The 20,975-nt window shown below is 38.6% G+C and overlaps 1 protein-coding gene across 1 annotated transcript in view; it reads left to right on the top strand.

The window, feature by feature from the left end:
• Positions 1 to 20,975, top strand: part of HERC3 (HECT and RLD domain containing E3 ubiquitin protein ligase 3) — a 121,989-nt gene that overhangs the window by 60,487 nt on the left and 40,527 nt on the right. The window contains exons 4-12 of the mRNA XM_010356900.2: positions 1,898 to 2,057; positions 6,192 to 6,268; positions 7,032 to 7,253; positions 8,212 to 8,303; positions 9,184 to 9,314; positions 9,886 to 10,046; positions 12,400 to 12,476; positions 16,446 to 16,570; positions 18,181 to 18,240. Coding sequence (XP_010355202.2) covers positions 1,898 to 2,057; positions 6,192 to 6,268; positions 7,032 to 7,253; positions 8,212 to 8,303; positions 9,184 to 9,314; positions 9,886 to 10,046; positions 12,400 to 12,476; positions 16,446 to 16,570; positions 18,181 to 18,240 — 1,105 coding nt within the window. The remainder of the gene's footprint in view (positions 1 to 1,897; positions 2,058 to 6,191; positions 6,269 to 7,031; positions 7,254 to 8,211; positions 8,304 to 9,183; positions 9,315 to 9,885; positions 10,047 to 12,399; positions 12,477 to 16,445; positions 16,571 to 18,180; positions 18,241 to 20,975) is intronic.

Raw genomic sequence — 20,975 nt, forward strand, 5'->3', positions numbered from 1 at the left:
ATCTGGAAACTTCACACTGGCAAAGATTAGAGTTCTGTTATATTCTCTACCCACCCTTTCCTCTTCCTCACCACCAGACACTCGTCCTTCCCCAAATAATCTTTTAAATAAAATTTGACAATTATTAACTATAGAAATTTTTTGTTCAGTTATTATGATTGCATGTACCATGATTACTTTTCTTTCTCATAAATCATTTAGTTTTTCCTGAAGTTAATGACTTTAATTTTTTTTTTCCACAGTAACCTTTGTATCTCTGGTAGAATTATAAAACTCATAATGCTCTAAAACTCTTTAAGTAGTGTTTTCTTTTTTACCTTGGAGACATCCCTCCACCTTTGCTTTGTAGGCATGCTACATAGCTGTCTAGAAAGGTTTCTAACCTCCTTCCTGTCTGTGTAAGATTCCTGGTTCCTAAATCCTGAGTTCTTGTTTTGGAGGCATATCTTCCAGTAGCTTTCTGAGAAAAGCAGTATGGAAGGTAAAATATTTTGAGAGCTTTACATGCTCCAAAACTGCCCTTTTACTCCCCTTGCCTCACGTATCATTCACAGTTGGTTGGGTATTGAATTCTTGCTTGAATGTTACTTTCCTTCAGAACTGTGAGGGCATCGCTCCATTGTCTTACAGTTTTTGGTGTTGCTTCTGAGAAGTATGATGCCATTCTGATCCCTGTTCTATTGTATATAAACATGTTCTTTTCTAGAAACTTTTAGACTCTTTCTTGTTATTCTGAAATTTCAAGCTGAAGGGTTCTACAGTAGATATTTTGTTGATCATTATTCTAGGTACTTAATAGATCCTTTCAGTGTGAAATTTTCTTGTGATTTTTTTTTTGAAATATTTTTATCGTGTGTCTTCTCCATTCTTTCTGGATATTCGACCTCTTGGAAGAATCCTCTAATTTCTTATTTTTTTCCTCTTCTGATTTTCTCTTTGCCTTTTTCTTCTATTTCCTAGAAAATTTCATTGCTAACGTTCAATCCTGCTTTTGAAGGTTTTTTTTTTTAAATTTATGGTACCACATTTTTGGTTTCCAAGATATTTCTGTTTGTTTGTTTTTTGAATAATGCTTTCCTATAGCACTCTCTTTCTAGTTCATGAGTGGAAATACCTTCTTTGATTTCTCAAAAGACTTTTAAGAAACTTTGCTCCCTGCATGATCTGTTTTTTCAGAGTTCATTTCCTTCTGTTTATGTGGCTGTTTGCTTTTCATGTTTAAGTTTTCCTCACACATAGGGTGATCCTTGTCTGGCCTTTTACATTTAAGGGTGAGGTGCTAAAATGTGAGTAGAGCTGTGTGTGTGTGGGTGATTCTTGTTGACTGATGGGAAGCTGGACATTTCATTGAGGAACGCACAAATGTCACTATCTGTGGGTCTTGTCTTTTGGGCCAGTTTTCCCAGAGAGAAATCCTTCTATTTCCTCACTGTATACATACAAGACTGGGTTCCAGAACTGAGGGGAGAAAGCTGTTTAGAATTCTGGGTGTGTTTGTGTGTGGGGGGAGAGGGTCTCATTGTTCCAGGCAGGGTTTCGCTCACTCCCGCTACTTTTAGGAATATGTTCATTTCCACTCAACATTTATGCCTCTTGGATGGAACATCTCCAAATAGTACAGGCTTCTGCTTGGATAGAGAAACACCAGGCTCATGGCTGTTTAGGTTCAGGGAACATCTGGGATGTGTGTGCTACTATAGTTATGTATGTTACCCAGGGTCTCCAAATGTAAATCGATAGAGTTTAGAAATATGTGAAATTTATAATCTCTATAAATATTCAGATTAAGTGGTTCTTGTTAAAAAATAAAACTGCCCAGGAAGATAATCCTGTGTAATGGTAGCAGAATTCCTGTTTCTGGGATGTACATTTTCCTCCTCCAATTTGTCTCTTTCAGAACAAATTGGAGCTCTGGCAGATCAGCATATCATTCATGTGGCATGTGGCGAGTCCCACAGTCTGGCCCTCAGTGACCGAGGCCAGCTGTTTTCTTGGGGTGCAGGGAGTGATGGTCAGCTAGGACTCATGACTACTGAGGATTCTGTGGCAGTGCCCAGGTAAGAAGGTTTTCAAATGTCAGTCGTTTTAAATACTATTTCCTGCTATTGATTTGTTAGACTCCTTGTTTTTCTTCTGTTTTCTTCATTTAATTGCTATTTCCTTTGTGCCACTCCTGTGCCTTATGCTATTAAAACACTTCTCACGAAAGTTGCAATTATTTATAGAAGTGTCTGTCTCTGGTTCAAAAATGTGAGTCAGTTGGGAACTGTACTTTATTTATTCTAGTAGCCTGGTTGCTTGCTGAGTGCCTGGCAATTGATAAATGTTTGAATAAAAAAGACATCTTTCACATTGTAGGCTTATTAACCTTCGACTGAAAATTGCAAGTCTGAATTACTCAATTAAGTACTTTAAAATAGAATCACAAGGCTGACCTGTTACTCTAATGATAGGCTAAATCACCTTAAGCATTACAAACAGCTAAAATAACAGATACACATAGATTCTTTAATGCAAAAATATCAAGACAGTAGGTTTTGAGTCTCTTAAAGATTTACTTAAATCTGAACCTTAGATGATTTAGCTAAGTATCTGATAGTTGTCACTAAGAGAACATCCCAAATATTGTAGTTACTTTCAGATGGACTTTTTAGTGGTGGTGTCTCAGTTTGTTGAAAGTTCTTAATGATCAAAGAGCTGCCATTTTATTTCTTTTATTTAATTCTCACTCCTTTATGCTACAAATGTTCCACATCCCACTACTGTGGAACACATTCTTTGTAATTGTTGATTTAATATCTGTTTTTACTACAAAGATGTGAGCTATTAATGGCAGGATAATTGGATGATTTATTTTAGCATCACCATTGCTAGGAGTGCCTGTCACATACATCGCTCAGCGCAAATTTAGTAAGTGGCCTCTCCTCCTCTGCCTAATTATTGTCCCCTTTAAAGGATAGCATATTCTTCTTCCTCTTCTTTCTTGCCCTTCTTAGATTTTTGTCTCTTTAATCAAAAGTTGTGTTAAATAAGAACACGGAGGTAAGAGTGATTTGATTCATTTCCTAGTTTAGGACAGGTAGTGTCTTAGATTCATTTCTTCCAAAAATTAATTTAATTTTGTGGGGAGAGGAAGAGTGGCAGTAAGAAAAAAGAAGTGCTAGATGTTATGTTGTGTGTAATATTAGGGAAAATGTTCATAACATTAATGGCAAAAATATTTCATTTGTTGATTACCAAAACATAATTAAGGTTTTTAATGGCATTTCATTTTTAAAAATGAAGTAATCTGTGCTACAGTAGTAGCTTAATATTCATTAGTTATGTTCAAATTATGGATGACTTCCAAGACTTTGGTTTGTATATAGTTTTTTATTGTAAGTTAATTGAAATAAATTCTTTAATTTATACCTTTGTATTGTGGAAAGTAACATAGCTTTGATGTCAAACAAGCCTTGGATTCTAATACTGGCTCTTTTACTTCTAAGGTGAATGACCTTGGGCAGGTTGTTTAACTTTTCTAAGCCTCAGTTTCCTGACTTAAAAATGGAATTACTTACTGTGTACCTTATAGAGTTGTGGGGAGGATGGAAGGAGACAAGTAGGTAAAATACAGTATGTGCTTGCACTGTGTGAACCCCCTCTTCCCCACCTCAAGGGTACAATTTCTCTATTATCTATGTTTGTTCTTTTGACCTACTTCTTTTCTACAACTGATTGTGACAAGAGTAATGGTGATGGGGAATTTGAGTGTAAACTTGAAAGGAAAAAGGGTTGTTGCTATATAGCAACCTGAGAAACATGGGTCTCTTAGGCAGTAATGCATTTTTCAATTTTAGAAAATAGTGCTGTTCTATAAACTATTGATTAACACAACTTGGGTGAATATCCAGGGAATTAGTCTGAGTGAAAAAAGCCAATCCCAAAAGATTACCTACTGTACGATTTCATTTATATAGCATTTTTAAAATAACAACATTTTCTCAATGGAGGATAGATTAGTGGTTGCCAGGGATTAGGAACAGGGGAAGGGGAGGAGTAGTTATAAAAGTTTAATACGAGGAATTCTCATGGTGTTGGAACTGTTTGGTTTCATGACTGTGGCAGAGTGGATACACTTACACGATAAAATTAATACCCAGAAATGAGTACAAGTAAAACTGGAGAAATATGAATGTGATTGGTAGATTGTATTAATGTTAATATCCTCAATATCCTGGTTATAATATTATACGTAATTTTGCAAAATGTTAGCATTAGGGGAAACTGGACAAAGTATATGAGGGATCTCTCTATATTATTTCTTACAATTGCACATGAATCTGCAGTTATAAGAATAAAAAAAGTTCATTTATATTTGGTACTAAACACTAAATGTGTTTGTGAACTCTATTTTAAATTTTTGTATCTGAGAAAATAAAACATGAACAAAAGCATTATCTAAGTGTCGATCTAAATAATCCTCTGTCCTCTCCCCCAGAGGATATCTGTCTTCAAAGATACCCCTCTTCCAAGGGGTATCCATCCGACCCCTTAGTTTCCATGGCACAATACACTTAGGGAAGATGAACATGACAACTTGTCAACTATTAAAATAGAGAGCAGGAGGTATTCCCAGGGTGCCCAACTTTCTTGGGTAGTGCCAAGCACTTTAACTGGAATTTTTCATTTAATTCTCGCCACAACTCTGAAATAGGTGCTGTTCTCTCTTTCACATGAACAAGCAGGGGAGTAAGATTTGAAAAGAAATCATGTGACCCTCCTCTTTATCATCCTAGGAAGTTCGGGTTTTGGAGACATGGCTCTTATTATTTTTCTTAATTGTGGTAAAATATACATAACGTAAAATTTACCATCTTAACTATTTTTAAATGTGTAGCTCAGTAGTGTTAAATATGTTCACGTTGTTGTATAACCAATCCCTAGAACTTTCTTTTTTCTTACCTTTTTTTTTTTTTTTTTGAGACAGGGTCTCACTCTGTCTGTAGTCGAGGCTGGAGTGTGGTGGTGTGATCCCAGCTCACTGCCTCGAACTCCTGGACTCAGATGATCTTCCCACCTCAGGCTTCCAAGTAGCTAGGAATGCAGGCTCATGGCACCGCACCCAGCTGCTTTTGATAGTTTCTGTAGAAACAGGGTCTTGATTTGTTGCCCAGGCTGATCTTGAATTCCTGGCTTCAAGCGATTCTTTCGTCTTGGCCTCCCAAAGTGGTGAGATTATAGTGATGAGCCACCGTGCCCGGCCTCTAGAACTTTTTTATCTTGCAAAATTGATTTCTATGAATTTGACTACAATAGATACTTCATATAAGTAGAATCATACAGTTTCAGCTTTTTGTGACTGGCTCATTTCATTTAGCATAATGTCCTCTAGGTTCATCCATGTTAAAAGCATGTGTCAGACCTTCCTTCCCTTTTAAGGCTGATTAATATTCTGTTGTGTGTGTGTACCATGTTGTATGTGTATACCCAGAAGTGAAATTGACATTTCACTTATTTTGCATGGTGGCATTTCTGTTATTTTGAAAGCCACATAGACACCAACCATATTCTTAGGATCTTTCTTCTGTAGCTCTTTCCATTTGGCCCTGAATTGAAGAAGACAAGGTGAGAAATAATGGAGGATTGTGGCAATGGGTCTAAATGCAAAAGTGTTTTTTTGTTGTTGTTTTAAACAGTAACTACCTAAGAGACAGGAGGCTGATGAAAGACCTAATAGAATTATGTCATGTAAGATTATATATTTGATTTTAAAAAGAGTTTTTTTTGAGGGGGTGGGACAGGGAACAGAGTCTCTCTTTGTTGCTCAGGCTGGAGTGCAGTGGTGCAATCTTGGCTCACTGCAACTTCTGCCTCCCAGGTTTAAGCAATTTTCCTGCCTCAGCCTACCGAGTAGCTGGGATTACAGGCATGTGCCACAATGCCTGGCTATTTTTTTTGTATTTTTGGTAGAGATAGGGTTTCACCATATTTGCCAGGCTGGTCTCGAACTCCTGACCTCAGGTGATAAGCCCGTCTCGGCCTCCCAAAGTGCTGAGATTACAGGTGTGAGCCACTGTGCCCGGCCTTAAAAAGACTTTTAGGCAAGATGATGTTATTTATTATTGATATTTTATTTAGTTGGGAATATTTCTGATAATTGTGTTTGTGTGTGAATATCTATCTGAAAAAGAAAGCCTTTTCTGTTTTAGGTTAATACAAAAGCTGAACCAGCAAACAATATTACAAGTTTCCTGTGGCAACTGGCATTGCTTGGCTCTTGCAGCTGGTAAAGTAACATTAAAATATGCTAATGCTATGTTAATTTTGAAAAGTTTGTCTTTTTGTGTGATATTATCTAACTCAAAACTTTGAATTAACTGGTTAGGGTCTATGCATTGCTGTTGGACAGTGACAGTTCTCAGATGGGCTTTGCATAGCTCATCCTTTTCTCAGGATGTGGATGATGAAGTAGGTGGTCATCATTGCTGCTCCAACTTTCACAGGGGAAGATGAGCAGGGGGCAGGACCATACCTAGGTGTTCTGAGCATGGAGAAGATTGATTTTTCTTAGCGATAGCCAACTCTCAAGCTGCATTCCACTATCAAGCTCCCAAATAAATGAAAAAGGAGTTGGAGAAACCTAAATAAATCTGCACTTCTGTGTCCTGCTTGATTATCTGCAGAGCAGACCAAGTGGTCGTAGCTGGACCTCCTGAAGTCTTGGGTCTCATAGTCTTAGTATGGTCAGAACTAGTTGATCTTGCTTAAGCCTGGTAATTGGCCTGTTTGAAATTGAATTTACTTATACATTTAATATTTTGTGTATAAATTTTAATAGCCTTTGAAGAGCAGTAAGACTCAGCTTACCTCTCTGTTATCACTTGGGAGTTTGGGTTTTGGCAGTCTGACAGCATGAAGTGTCTCTGTTCTTTGCTCTCGGGTGGGTTTGCTGTTGGGGGGCAACTGGCAAATGACCCTAATAACTAGATTATTTTTGTGTGTGGAGCTTGTATCATTTTATGGTAATACCAGTTATCCTGTTATTTCAGATGGCCAGTTCTTCACCTGGGGAAAGAACAGCCATGGGCAGCTGGGCTTGGGGAAGGAGGTCCCCTCCCAAGCCAGCCCGCAAAGAGTGAGGTCCCTGGAGGGGATCCCACTGGCTCAGGTGGCTGCCGGAGGGGCTCATAGCTTTGCCCTGTCTCTCTCAGGAGCTGTTTTTGGCTGGGGGATGAATAATGCAGGGCAGCTGGGGCTCAGTGATGAAAAAGGTAGGTAAACCCTTCATATGTATGTATTTACTTTAAAAGCACATTCATTTAACACATGCTTCTTGAGGATCTACTATGTGCTAGCCCCATGTGAAATACTAAGGGAGCAACAGTGAACAAAATAGAGAACATCCTTGTCTTAGTGGAGACTGTATTCTAGTGAGTGGAGGTGCAACAAAACCAGTAAATACACAGGGTTTGAGAGTGCAGCTTTCTGCTTTACATAAGGTGGTTACGAAGGGCCCCTCTGATAAGAAAATGTTTGAGCAGAACCTGTAGGAAATCAGATGGGAAATGGGACATGTAGATGTCTGGGTAAAAAACATTTCTGTCAGAGGGAACCAGGTGTGCAAAGGCGCTCATGTGGGAAGAGATGTAGTTGGAGAGAAGGGGAAGAGTAGCACAGCTGCAGAGAGTCAGAGAGGTTGTGTAGACCCAGTTATGCAGGGCCCTGAGGGGCAGGGTGAGGATGGGGCAGGTTTTCTCAGTGAGAGGGGAAGAACCTGAGGGTTTGGAGGAGAGGCGTGATCCAGTTTGACTTTGGCTGTAGTGGGTCAAGGGGGAAGCTGGAAGACCAGCATAGAGGTTGTGGGAGTAAAGTCAGATTTTAAATGTATTTTGAAGAGGAGGCCAGTTGGTTTTGTTCACTGTTGGATGTGTGGTTTGAAAAATAAAGGAACAACTGGAGGGGCAAAATGACTGTTTCTGAAATGGGGAAAACTATGTGTGTGTGGTAAAGTGAGCTGGAGAGTGGGCAGGGTTGGAGAGTGTAGGGAAACCATGAGGTAGGTTTTAGGTAAATTAAAACTGAGAAGTCTGTTGCGTATCCAAGTACAGATGCAGGCAGGAAACAACATGTGTCAGGAATCCAGGAATCCAAAATTCATGCCAAGATAGTTGTGTGTATTTCATCTCAAAGTCAAATGGTAGTGATATTCTGATACTTAATTTATTCTAGATCGAGAGTCTCCATGCCATGTAAAACTCTTACGCACACAAAAAGTTGTCTATATTAGTTGTGGAGAAGAACACACAGCAGTTCTCACAAAGGTAAGGAGCTCAGAGTATTCTACTTTGGTGCTGGGGATAAGATGGGTGATTAGAATTGCTTGATTATTTTAGTGTGGTGATGGTGTGTGATTACAGTATTGTGGCTTGAACTCGAATGCTCTCTTTTATGTTTGTTGTTTTCCAAAGGAATAGAAAAAGACTACTTTTTTATGTCTCTGTTATCCTCTTTGGTAATCTTGTAGAGTGTCTTAGTAACATTTAAGAATAGTTCAATATAAATAACTTTAAAATATAGGACAGTAAATACATTTATGTATATATATCCTATGTCCCTTTAAAGCAAGTCATTTAAATATATAAAAAAGAAACAACAATTTAATGTTTTAAAATAATCGTGTTTCTTTTGCTTCTAAATATATTCTAGAGAGAATGAAAATGTATTTTTATATTGAGCAAATATTATTGTAGGTTCACTTTAATAAAATGCCTTAACATTTATTTAAATTATTTAAATACAGCTGTTAAAAAAAAACAGCTTACTTACCAAGGAATTTGTAGAGCACTTAATTTCTTATATGTGAATGATATGTAAAATCATCTCATTTAGCCTAGCTCCTTGTTTCTCCTTTTTAAAAATTTTGCTTCCTAACACATCATTGTGCTTTTAAACAATTTTTACAATTTACAGAAGGCACACATTCCTTTGAGCAGTGCTGTCTTTGTTCCATAAAAATGCAGTCTGAAATTCCCTTTTTATTATTTTTCTATTTAATGAATATCCTTACAAAGTGATTTTGGCAACATGTCAAGTGAATGTAGTGCTCTTGTGCACATTGTTGTGATAGGCATTTTGTATACAGGTTTTAGAGGTGTACCCTTAAGGATACAGGGAAGTCATATGGTGTTTGTTCCTTGTTAGAGTGGAGGTGTGTTTACTTTTGGCGCTGGTTCCTGTGGGCAACTTGGACATGACTCCATGAATGATGAGGTTAATCCTAGAAGAGTTCTAGAACTGATGGGTAGTGAAGTAACTCAGATTGCTTGTGGCAGGTGAGTGCTCCTCAAAGCTTCCTTGTATTCACTTGGACCCAGAAATGGGTCTTATCTTTGTAGTGATGAAGAATGTGATTATACCTAGTGACCGTCATTTTAAGAGATCTTAACTGCATGCATGCCTGTAGTGAAATGTGGAGAAAGACCTTGTTAGAGTGTTGCAAGGAAGGGTTTTAGATAAGCAGAGTAACATGGAGACATTAGGCTTCTTTTGTGATAAAGAGTAGCAGGATGTGGGGAAGGGATAAAGAAAGGAAAATAAGAGAGTCCCAAAGAACTTCCTGGAAATTTTTGCCTGAGTCTACCCTGCTTCTCTCCGTTCATCTCAGGGCCTCATGCAGCAGATCATTCAGCTGTTTTCTGACTTGCCACCCTCCTCATGATCTAGAGTATTAGAGAAGGATAGTATTATGGAGAGCAGCCGCTGCAAGAAGAATCACGTGTTAACATGGGGAAGGCTCTATAGGAGCACCCTGTGCTGTGCACATGTGGAAGTTAAAAGTCAGAGTCAGAGTGTACATCCACATTAGTAGAAACTGTGCTGATGAATTAAATTATTTTTTCACAGACAACATACTCTAGCCTTTGTGCCTTCTTCTGGACTCATCTATGCATTTGGTTGTGGAGCAAGAGGTCAATTAGGAACTGGGCACACTTGTAATGTCAAGTGCCCATCTCCTGTCAAGGGTTACTGGGCCGCCCACAGTGGCCAGCTTTCAGCCCGAGCTGGTAAGAATGATCATCTCTGGAAATTAACGGTATTTTAAGTGATGAAAACAGTTGTTTACAGAATATGTATCTGTTACTTACTTTGAGGTCTTTTGGAGGGAATGAAGATAAGGTATTTTTTAACATCAATTAATAATTTCAATACTTACTATGCATGAAACTTTATAGTTGAGATCCTAGAGAATAAATAAGGCAGGAAATACTGTTGTGTTAGGCCGTTCTTGCATTGCTATAAAGAGCACCTGAGACTGGGTGATTTATGAAGAAAGAGTTTTAATTGGCTCACGGTTCTGCAGGCTCTACAGGGAGCATGATACAGGCATCTGCTTGGCTTCTGGGGAGGCCTCAGGAATCTTACAATCATGGCAGAAGGTGAAGAAGGAGCAGACACTTCACGTGGCAGAAGCAGGAGCAAGAGAAAGAGTGGAGGGGAGGTGCCATACATTTTACACCACCAGATCTCATGTGAACTCAGAACAAGAGCTCACTTCTCAGCAAGGGGAGGGTCCAAGCCATTCATGAGGGATCCGCTCGCATGATTTAAACACATCCCACCATGCCCCACCTCCAACATTGGGGATTACTGCAATTCAACATGAGTTTTGACCAGAACATACATTCAAACTATACCAGCTACTTTGTTTTCACAGACGGTGGTGGTGGTGTATACATTTTCTTGTTGTTGCTAATAATGATAGTTTGCATGTACTGAATGCTTAATGATGTTTCATTACTATGGAAAGCACTCAAAATAGCCTAAGAACTAGTTAGTGGTTGTTATCCCCATGTTAGAGATAAGGGAACGAAGCCTTAAGGAGGTCAAGTAATTTGCCCAAGATTACATAGATTCTGGAGGCAGGATTTAAACCCAGGTCATTCTAAATCCTGTGTACTATGTTACCTCTACTTTGCTATTTGTGTTTTGGTACATAACATGATGTGATTTCTTTTTATGCCATTTTTTTTCTTCCCTTAAAAAATAATTAAATAGCAGTCTTGGTTTCACTGGAAATCAAAGTAAGGCAGTCATTAATATTGAATGACTGCTTCACCTTGAAATAATAAATCTGAGGCTGAAATGGAGCTAGAGAATCATTAAAAGGAAGTGTAATTTAGTAATTAATTTTGATTTTGAAGTTGATAAAGTGACACACTTATGGCTTGCTCAGGAATTTGTTTGAAACAGTAGCCATCATAAGTTTTAGTACTGGATTATAAGAAACTCAAGGACAGAGACAAACTCTTTTCCTTTTTGTAAACCTAGCATATAGCACAGGACTTGGCGTGAACTTGTCACTCAGTAGACATTTTTGGAATGAATATATGAGCATCTGAAATGTAGTGCAACTTAAAATACAAATAAACAAGATTTTGTTTGGGTGATGTTCCCAAAAGCAAAAGAATGGCTTTGTGTCCTCTTCTCTGTAATTTGTAAATTCTTTTCTCCAAGACATTGTACTCACACGTGGAATACATTTATTTAGGAAGTTTACCAACTCAAGTATTTTTTGGTTATTTTGAAACCGCAAATTTTTGAAGTTGAATTATAACCTGCCTTCCATGGTCTTAAATTTGTGCTTGGATGTTTGCCAAAATGATTTTATAACATAAGCAGGTAAATGTCAGTTATGTAAATGACATGGTTTTAGGAACCCTCTTGGTAATGTGGGAGCCCAGAGGAAGGCATGGAGGAGTATTGTGGTTAGAGGAAATTTGAGCTGTGCCTTGAAGGATGATTTGGAGTTAGCCAGGTGTAGAGGACTGTGAGGGAGTTGGTGTGAGCACCACCAAGGTGCAGTGCCAGAAGCACATTCAGGTTATGCTTCTGGTGGGCACATTCAGAGGGAGGAGGCACTAAGATGTGAAATAGTGTGGTGTATTAGAAATAAAGGCAATGTGGTAGTAGGAGACTGTCACCATGGACACAGTGTAATGGGAGCTGAAGCAGGGAGCAGGAAATGGAGGTCGTTCCACGGCAAGATTCATCCTGAAGGGGCGTGGGTCCACCACACTCACATGCTAAATTACTTGTTACCGTAAAGAATAGTGCCCATTTCAGATTTCAGGTCAGTGGCATGCCAGAGTTAGAATGAAAAGAGAAATGAGGTCAGGATTCGCTGGCAGTTGGGGAGGGGCAGAAGAAAAGTTAGAGTTGAGGATACCATTTTATATATTTATTTTTGAGGTAGAAACAGTCCTAGGCAGTGAGCCAGGGGAGAAGATTTCTTACTTCTGTGACACAATTAAAATGGATAGGTACCCACTCTGAAGCGTATTCTGCAACAGTAGGAAAGGGGATCAAGGAGAAACTTCAATTATTGAAAAATATGCTTTCGGAATTTTTTTTTGACAGATCGCTTTAAATATCATATCGTTAAGCAGATCTTCTCTGGAGGAGACCAAACTTTTGTACTTTGCTCCAAATACGAGGTAAAATGTTTCTTGCGACTCTTATTTCCAGGGAGGAATAATGGTGAACTAATATTTGTTTTAACAAGTAATTGCAACATAAATAGCAATGTTACTCTTTGTTTCTACCAATCTTATGTTATTGCTAAAATAAACAAACTAAATCTGGAAGAAGTTATCTCCATTTGGCTCCCTTGAAGTGCCAACAGTTCTCCTGGTATTATGGAGTTCTAATTTATAATTTGAAATTATTTATTTATATTTGTACTTGTTCCAGGAACACTGTAAAGGATGCCTAGGGAGTTTGTGCTTACTTTGGCATTATTTGATTTTCCATTTCTTTTCTTCCCTGTTAAGTGGCAACAAATGCTAGGTATTTGAGAACTTGGTGGGTTTCTTTGTTTGATGTGATTGAGTGTATATATATATATGTAAGAGATACCACAATTTTCAGATGTATTTTGTTATTTATAATCTGCTCATGACATGACACCAAAATTTCCCTCCTGTTGTCTCCCGCATCACTGTAGTGAATAAAGACAGTGTGACATTGTCTTTCTGCTTGAAGGTAGAGTGTGGATCCAGGTCTCTGTGACAGGGCTCAAATTCCTTCCACTCTTCCTTGCTGGGGGAATTCAGTCTGAAAACAGCTGCACAGATTTGTTGTCAGTGCTGCACTCCTTCCCCTGTGTTTTCTTTCCTCTCTTCTCTTCTCCTTCCCCATGTTTCCTGCTTTTATTCAGCAAGCATTTCAACAGGACCAGCTCTGAGTGGTGCATGGATGCTTATGCTCTACTGGAGGAGCAAGGGAAGGGGCTGTTAGTGATGATAAAGGAGTCAGAATTGACCGGGAAGAAAATGAACAACTATGGAAACCAGGAGCTCTTTCGGTCTTGGAAACTTTCTCTATTAGTTTGATACTTAGCTATCTTTAAGTACACAAAGTTTTTGCCTTCTAGTCACTCTGGTTCTATGATTCTGTTGGAAAAGGTCCTGGTGGAGCCTGAGGCTGTAGGCTGGACAGCTAAAGCTGATAATTAGCTATTTTCCAGGTCAGGTGCCTGAAGAAGGTGGCTTAGTGCTACCATCTGGCGTGATTTGGAACTGCTGCCTTAGCAGCAGTTTATTTTAGATGCAGCCTCACAGTGTGTGTTACAGAGAAATCCTGAGGAAAGCTGAGGTTATTCTTTATTTCTTCAAGATGTCAATAAAACAAAATACAAAAAGCACTGACTTTGTGGAAGATAATCAGTTTTTGTCAATAGGTAGTAGAGTTTTAAGTATTTATTTCCCCTGGTAACTGACTTGAATAATAGTATCCAACTTTAATTTTCCTGTGAAATTTAACATGAAACTTAGTTTTCTTTTATAAATACAGTATCTGATATATGTAACTGATTTTTATTATGGTAATTAACACTGTTGGGTCTGGAAAACAACACGCTGATGAGAAAGAAGTGAAGTAGCATACTATTAGAGAGACAGGACAGGTTAAAGTTTAAACAACTGGAAAGAGGGAGAGGTACCCATAGCATAAGGTCACAAAAAAAAATAAAGGAAAGTAAACATTACTTAAGAAGATGTTACTCTTAAAAAGCTGGACAGAGAATGACTTTGACGAGTTGGGAGAAACTGAAACCTATACACATTTACTTAAACTATTAACCAGAGATGATTATTTAGATACAGAGGCCAATCAAATCGTATATTTACCCTGTTACCATATCACTTAAAGAACCAAGAAAAAGCACCTGTATAGTTACAGGCTCTATGTTTTTTTTTTTTTTTTTTTTTTTGAGACAGAGTCTCACTCTGTCACCCAGGCTGGGGTGCAGTGCCGTCATCCTGGCTCACTGCAACCTCCGCCTCCTGGGTTCAAGCGATTCTCCTGCCTCAGCCTCCCAAGTAGCTGGGATCACAGTCGTCTGCCATCACGCCTGGGTAATTTTTTTGTATTTTCAGTAGAGATGGGTTTCACCATGTTGGCCAGGCTGGTTTTGAACTCCTGACCTCAAGTGATCTGCCCTTCTCAGCCTCCCAAAGTGCTAGGATTACAGGCGTGATCCACCACGCCCGGCCACAGCATCTATTTTTATAAAAGGATGACTCATTCATTCCTGCCAGGCCTTAGGTGAAAGAAGGGAGGGAAGGAGTTATAATCAGATACCCCTTTGCTACATTGATTCTAGGTCTTGGGAATTTAGTGAATGTAAACCATAGCATCTCCTTTTCCTTTCATTTTGTTCCCTGGATAGAACTGAAGAGGGAATGTGGTTGGAATTGTTACAATTGTGTGTGTGCGTGTGTGTGTGTGTGTGTGTGTGTGTGTTTGTCTATCTCATAATCTTTTTCCGGAAACAGTGATTCTTAACCTTGGCTGCCTACTGGAATCACCTGGGAGCTCTTCAAAATACTGATGCCTCTAGAGATTCTGCTTTAATTGGTCTGGAGTATGACTTCGTCATCAGGATTATCGAACATTCCCATGGTGATCCAAAGTCCAGCCGAAGTTGACCTAAGAGCAGTTTTTCCTTTTTTGCCTGTATGTATTAAAGACAGGAAGAATGATGTTTTCTCTTGGTTCTTTAAGTGATTCTGAACTTGTGCTTCATCCAAGGCATCTCTGGGTTATTGGACATATGATGAGGAATGAGAAAATAGTTCCAAGTCTGTATTTTATTGTAGGTTTGTGTTAGAATTGATGTTCAGCTGCCCCTTTGAATGGGGGAAATAAATAAAATTTACGTAACAACAATGGTTTTAGAATGAGGTAGAAAGACAATCTGTGTGTGTACTCCAGCATCTGCTTTGGATTATGACTCACCTGTGTGTACTTCAAGATGATTTTTGTTCTCTCCATAGATATCTGTGGCCATTTTAGTAGAATAGTTGTCAATAACCAGATGATCACAAACTTTGTCAGGCATCTGTTTTATTACATGCTCTACTCCTTCCTCCCATAATGATACCTTAAGTTGAAGCTATGGGAAAGTAACCAAGAAAATTTACTTTGAAAGTTTTGTTTTTATGTGTAGTTACAAAGGAGAAAAAAATGATCTCATGAGCTGATGAATGAGTGCTTTAATATTACCTTTTTCCTCTTCACTGGAGACAAGGAGTATAAAGCACCATCAACTTTTTCTTAGTTCTTGATCAAGAACAAGGCTTGGGGAAAATAAGTTGAAAACAAGCAATTTTAGAAAAGGAAAGTGCTTATTATGTTTTTTTCTTTAATCTCACTGAATAAAATATGCACAGTGTTGGGCAGCATTTGGAATTTTCAAGGACATACATTATTGACATCTTTTTCTGCCATTTTTCTTATAATAGCTATATACTTGAAGCAAGAAATTAAGAGTCGTTGTTTTTATAGGTTGTTTGTCATATAGATTATAACTGAACTCTGACTCTTTTGTAATACATTTTGTTGAAGTTTGGTGGACATTTATGGCAGGTGACTAATACCTTAAAAACCTGCTGTTACAGTGATTCAAAGCAAAGGGGAAAGAAGTCTGGGAAACTTGTACTGAGTTGATTTCTCTGGAAAACAGACCCGAGACTCAAAGGTTTTTGGGAGAGTGCTCTCTAGAAGAACATCTGAGGGATGATGGAGGTGGGATTGGGCAGAGGGAGGGGCTGAAATGCAAATCAGTTGTAACAGAGGCTTCAGCCAGTCCCATGAGGAGCACAGAAGTTGTGAGGTCCTTCAGCCAGTCCTGAGTTGAGGCAAGGGGACTGGACCTTTGCACCGTGCCTCTACCTGCCATTAGATGTGATAGTGAAGCAACAGTCAACGCCAAGTCCTGGACAGCAGCCCAGCTGGGATCTGTCAGGAGCCTCCATTCTGAAGGGTGGAGGGGATCTGGGCGGCACACCACAACATTTAGATCCTAAGTGAAACATAAAATGGAGAATATGTGGGAGAAAGGAGAGGAGACAAGATCCATGCTACGTAATTTCTTCTTTTTACTGTTACATTTAATTCTCCAGAATTCTTCTCCTGCTGTTGACTTCAGGACTATGAACCAAGCACATTATACCAGTTTAATAAATGATGAAACCATAGCGGTTTGGAGACAAAAACTCTCAGAACACAACAATGCAAATACAATCAAGTATGTGGCTGCTTGTCTTCGTTTTTTTTTTCTACAAAGTATGTCTTAACTTCTTAGCCTAGTGTGATTTTCCCTACTTGCATATTGATACTGTGAATGTAAATGGGGTTTTGCATTTTAGGGAATCGTGGTTTTTTTTTTTTTTTGGTTACTATTTCAGGGTTGATCTCCTTAGCCCCAAATAACATAATGGGTGGATCCCCAATTCTTACACACAGTATATGCCTCCATCTGCCTTGTTCATTGTAAGATCTTAAAAATCCCAACTGGTGAAGGCCTGAGTTGGTGATTCTGCTAAGAGAGCTCAGCGTTCTGGTTGTGTAACTCCCATGGGTTTTAGTGTATGCGTGTTCCAAAACATCCCAAATCTGAGACAGCTGTTATCTTACCTAATCTTAATAATTTCTAGCATTTTCCTATTCAAGATGATTGAGATGGTAATTCAGAGTCAGGTAGAAAAAAAAAAAACAAAAACAGTAAGTAGGATTGAGACCTTTTATCAAATTTAAAGGATAATTTTCCTTTGCACATTCTTACACATTTTCATTGGCTTTCCTCAGCCTCTCCACTTTTTTCTGCGAAGTCTGATTCTTGGGAAGAGTAAATCAAGCTCTGTGCATTAAGTTGTGGTTATCCCCAGAAACGTACATAATGGTTCCTGCATTATGACATAGATTGTAGTGGGCCAAATGACCAGGACTCTAAACTTTGAGGCACTTGAGCTAGTAATTTTTTGAGCAAGAGAGCATTAGGAACACCCTAGAGCAGCTCTGTGGCAGTCTTCAGGATCCCTGTAACCATAGGATGGCTCTGCCAAGGAACTCAGGCTGGAAGGGTAGCAGGGGAGAGGACATGAGGGCTAGCTGGGGTCCAGCAAGGGAAACTGACATTTTACCATTAGTTGTCTGTTTTCTTTTTTATAAAATGAATGGATGGAAGAAAAGATCTTTAAAGATCTTTCCTGATCTAATTATGTGGTTAAGAGAAACTACTCTGATCCCCTCCCCAGGCATATATTTGTGTTATTCTTTCCCTTTTCCTTGCACTGAATGGAAAGGCCCAGGATTCCTGATGTCCAGTTTCATTTTGGGTCCTCAGAATTAGCTGTTTCCCCAGAGCCTGTATAATAGAAGGTAATGGGAATAAGTGCTTGTTTCACTTATTTTTTAATTTCCATCTCAGATATGCAGCAAAATAGAAGTAATTTTTCAGTTATTAATTTGCAAAGATAATTTCTGTGTTCGGGAAGTAATTCCTTTGCTTCTCTTTTTTGGTTTTATTCTGTGTATCTCTTTGGAGTTTAGATAGGGCACTTCTTAGATGCTTGGTGGTAGGAAAATGTTCAAGAACATTATTGGGACAAGAGGTTTTCTTTCAGGAGCTTTGATACTCTTTTTTTTTTCCTAACATGGAAAACTTAAGTTCTTCTTCATATTGAGATGTGACATCCTGTTTTTCTAAAGCAAATGCACATTTTCCAAAGCTTCAGCTGACTAAGAAAGAGCTATTAATTAAATCCTAGAGTAAATGATTACTTTATTGTTGATACTTAAATAACCATTTATTTGTAATTATTAAAGGCTTCCCCCACCCTTCTTTTTTTTGAGCAGCGGTGTTGTTCAGATATTATCTTCTGCAGCCTGTTGGAATGGAAGTTTTCTTGAAAAAAAGTAAGTGACTTAGAGCCTTTAAAAACTCTCATGTGTATCTATAGTCTCAGCTACTTGGAAGGCTGACACAGGAGGACTGCTTGAGTTTAGGAGTTTGGGGCTTTAGGGTGCTATAATGATGCCTGTGAATAGCCACTGAACTCCAGCCTGGACAACATAGTGAGGCCCCTTCTTTTTAAAAAAAGTTTATTAAAACCCTACGTGTGATGCAAATACTTACTCAGCAAAGGCTGTGAAGAAAGACTTTTCTTCTCTTTGATGGTGGTTGGCCTTAATTTAATGGGTAAGCTGATGCTTTGCACAAAAATTGGAATGCTGGAAGAACAATGCTGATTCATACCTGAATGGCAGAAAAGCAGATTACCGAGAGAGACTTTATCTCTTTCAGTAAGATTTTCAGAGTATTCTAAGATGTGTCATAATTTTAAATTCTTAGTTCCTCAAATAATCTTCTTGATTTCTTTGGTTTGCTTTCCCATAGTTTTAAAATTTTTATTATTTTTTTAAATTTTTTTCTCTCAAAAAGAGTGAATTTAGGGAGTAATTCTAAGAAGGCTTCAGGGGCTCCTTGGATTTAGGTCCAGCCCAGCTCACCAGAGAATTATATTTGAGGTTGAACTCCCCAGTAGTAAACAGAATGTTTATTTTCTTAGTCTTACCCCTTCTGCAAATATCTCCCTCAGGAACCTGATGCAGCAAAAGGGTCTTATCATGGGTTTGGGTCTTTGATGATCCCAAGTCCTAATTATTTATCAATCCTTTTCTGCCAGTGGCCAGGCTAATGAGATCTCAAGGTGAATTAGACTTCATTTCTCTGTGTGAATCCCACCCCTATCCCTCGATCCCTGTGTTAGTCAAGGTTCTTCAGAGAAATGGAACAAATAGGAGAGAGATAAATAGACAGATGGATGTATCTGTCTATCTAGAGAGAGAGAGAGAGAGAGTGGGGAGATTTACTATGGGAGTTGGTTCACCTGATTATGGAGGTTGAGAGATCCTGCCATAGGCATCTGTAATCTGGAGAACCAGGCGAGCCAGCATCATGGCTTAGTGCAAGTCCAAAGGCCTGAGAACCAGGGAAGCTGATGGTGTAATTCTCAGTCTGAGGCTGAAGGCCTGAGAAATGGGTGGGGGCTCCTGGTGTAAGTATTGGAGTGCAAAGACCACAGAACCTGGAGTTCTGATGTGCAAGGGCAGGAGAAGAAGGATGTCCTAGTTCCAGAAGAGAGAGAGAAAGAATTTGTCTTTGCCCTGCCTTTTTGTTCTGTCTGGGCTTTCAGCTGACTGGGTGGTACCTACCCACACTGGATGAGGATGGATTTTCTTTGCTTAGTCACTAATTCAATGCCCATCTCTTACAGAAAACTGACCCAGACATACCCAGAAATAATACTTTAGCAGCTACCTGGTATTCCTTAATCTAGTCATGTTGACTCCTAAATTCAACCATCATCACCTCCTCCCTATAAATGAGTCCCTAACTGGGTTGCAGGAGATCACTTCAGAATCTCTCTTTGGTTACATTTAGAGATTATAAAGTCATTTACTTTTATAATTAAGGCAGCTGGAATGAGCTCACACAATTCATTTCATATTTAGTAATTAGTTTTTTCCTCCAGGGAAAGATATTCTAGATTATGCTGATGTTGGCCTTCCAGAACAGGGGTTCTCAGCCAGGTTGATTTTGCTCCCCAAAGGACATTTGGCAGTTTCTGGTGATGTTTTTGGTTGGTGCAATGGGGAGGGACTTGCTATTGACATCCAGTGGGTAGAACCCAGGGATGTTGCTAAACATCCTTCATTCCCACCTGCCCAGCAAAGAATCCTCTGGCCCCAAAAGTCAATAGTACCAAGGTTGAGAAACCTTGTTCTAGATGGATAGCTTTCATGACATTTGGGAAGGGCTCTTGGCCAGACTTGTTAGGTTGTTCACCTTTAGTATCACAGATTTCGTATAGAGTTGCGGAGAAAGCCTTTTTTTTCAAACTGACATCTGTACTATTTCAGAAAGTCAACTCCTGTAGTTTACATAGGATGCATCACAGGAAAACAATCAAAATGAAGACCAGTTTTACAAAGCAATAAACACGTATAGACAAAACATTTTGTTTTTGTTTTCTCAACAGCATAACAAAAAGTATCTGTAAGCATATGGAAAATTACATACTGGAAACCAGAATTCATTTCTATATTTTGGGCAGATTTATTTTAAAAATAATAACAACAACAACGAAAGACCCAAAAAACAAAGTACAAGCAATTTATCTTCATTTGACCATAGGGGTTTCAATACATATAATTATGATTTTTTAAAATGTTAGAAACTCTTTTTTGTTTTCAAAAATTATAACATTGCAGTCGGAGTGTATTCAAATCATTCCAATGTGTCCATTACCCAAAAACAGAAGCTGCTTTGCAAATAGATAGCTCTTTTGTAAATTAACAGATGTGGTAGGTTCAAGAGCGGGATATGTGAGATATTCTCTAAGTCTCAAAAATGCTAAGATTTTATTTAAGGTTAAAAAAAGATTTGGTTGCTAGAAAGTTGAAAATAGTAGCAGTGAAATTAGTCGTTGGGTGAATGTAATTGTATCCTTTGTGTTAAGGATGAGAGACATTAACTTTGCATTTACTCTAGATCTTTTTTTTTTTTTTTTTTTTTTTTTTTTTTTGAGTCTCCCTCTGTCGCCCAGGCTGGAGTGCAGTGGCCAGATCTCAGCTCACTGCAAGCTCCG

Source organism: Rhinopithecus roxellana, chromosome 2 (assembly GCF_007565055.1).
Source record: "Rhinopithecus roxellana isolate Shanxi Qingling chromosome 2, ASM756505v1, whole genome shotgun sequence".
Taxonomy (NCBI): Eukaryota; Metazoa; Chordata; class Mammalia; order Primates; family Cercopithecidae; genus Rhinopithecus; species Rhinopithecus roxellana.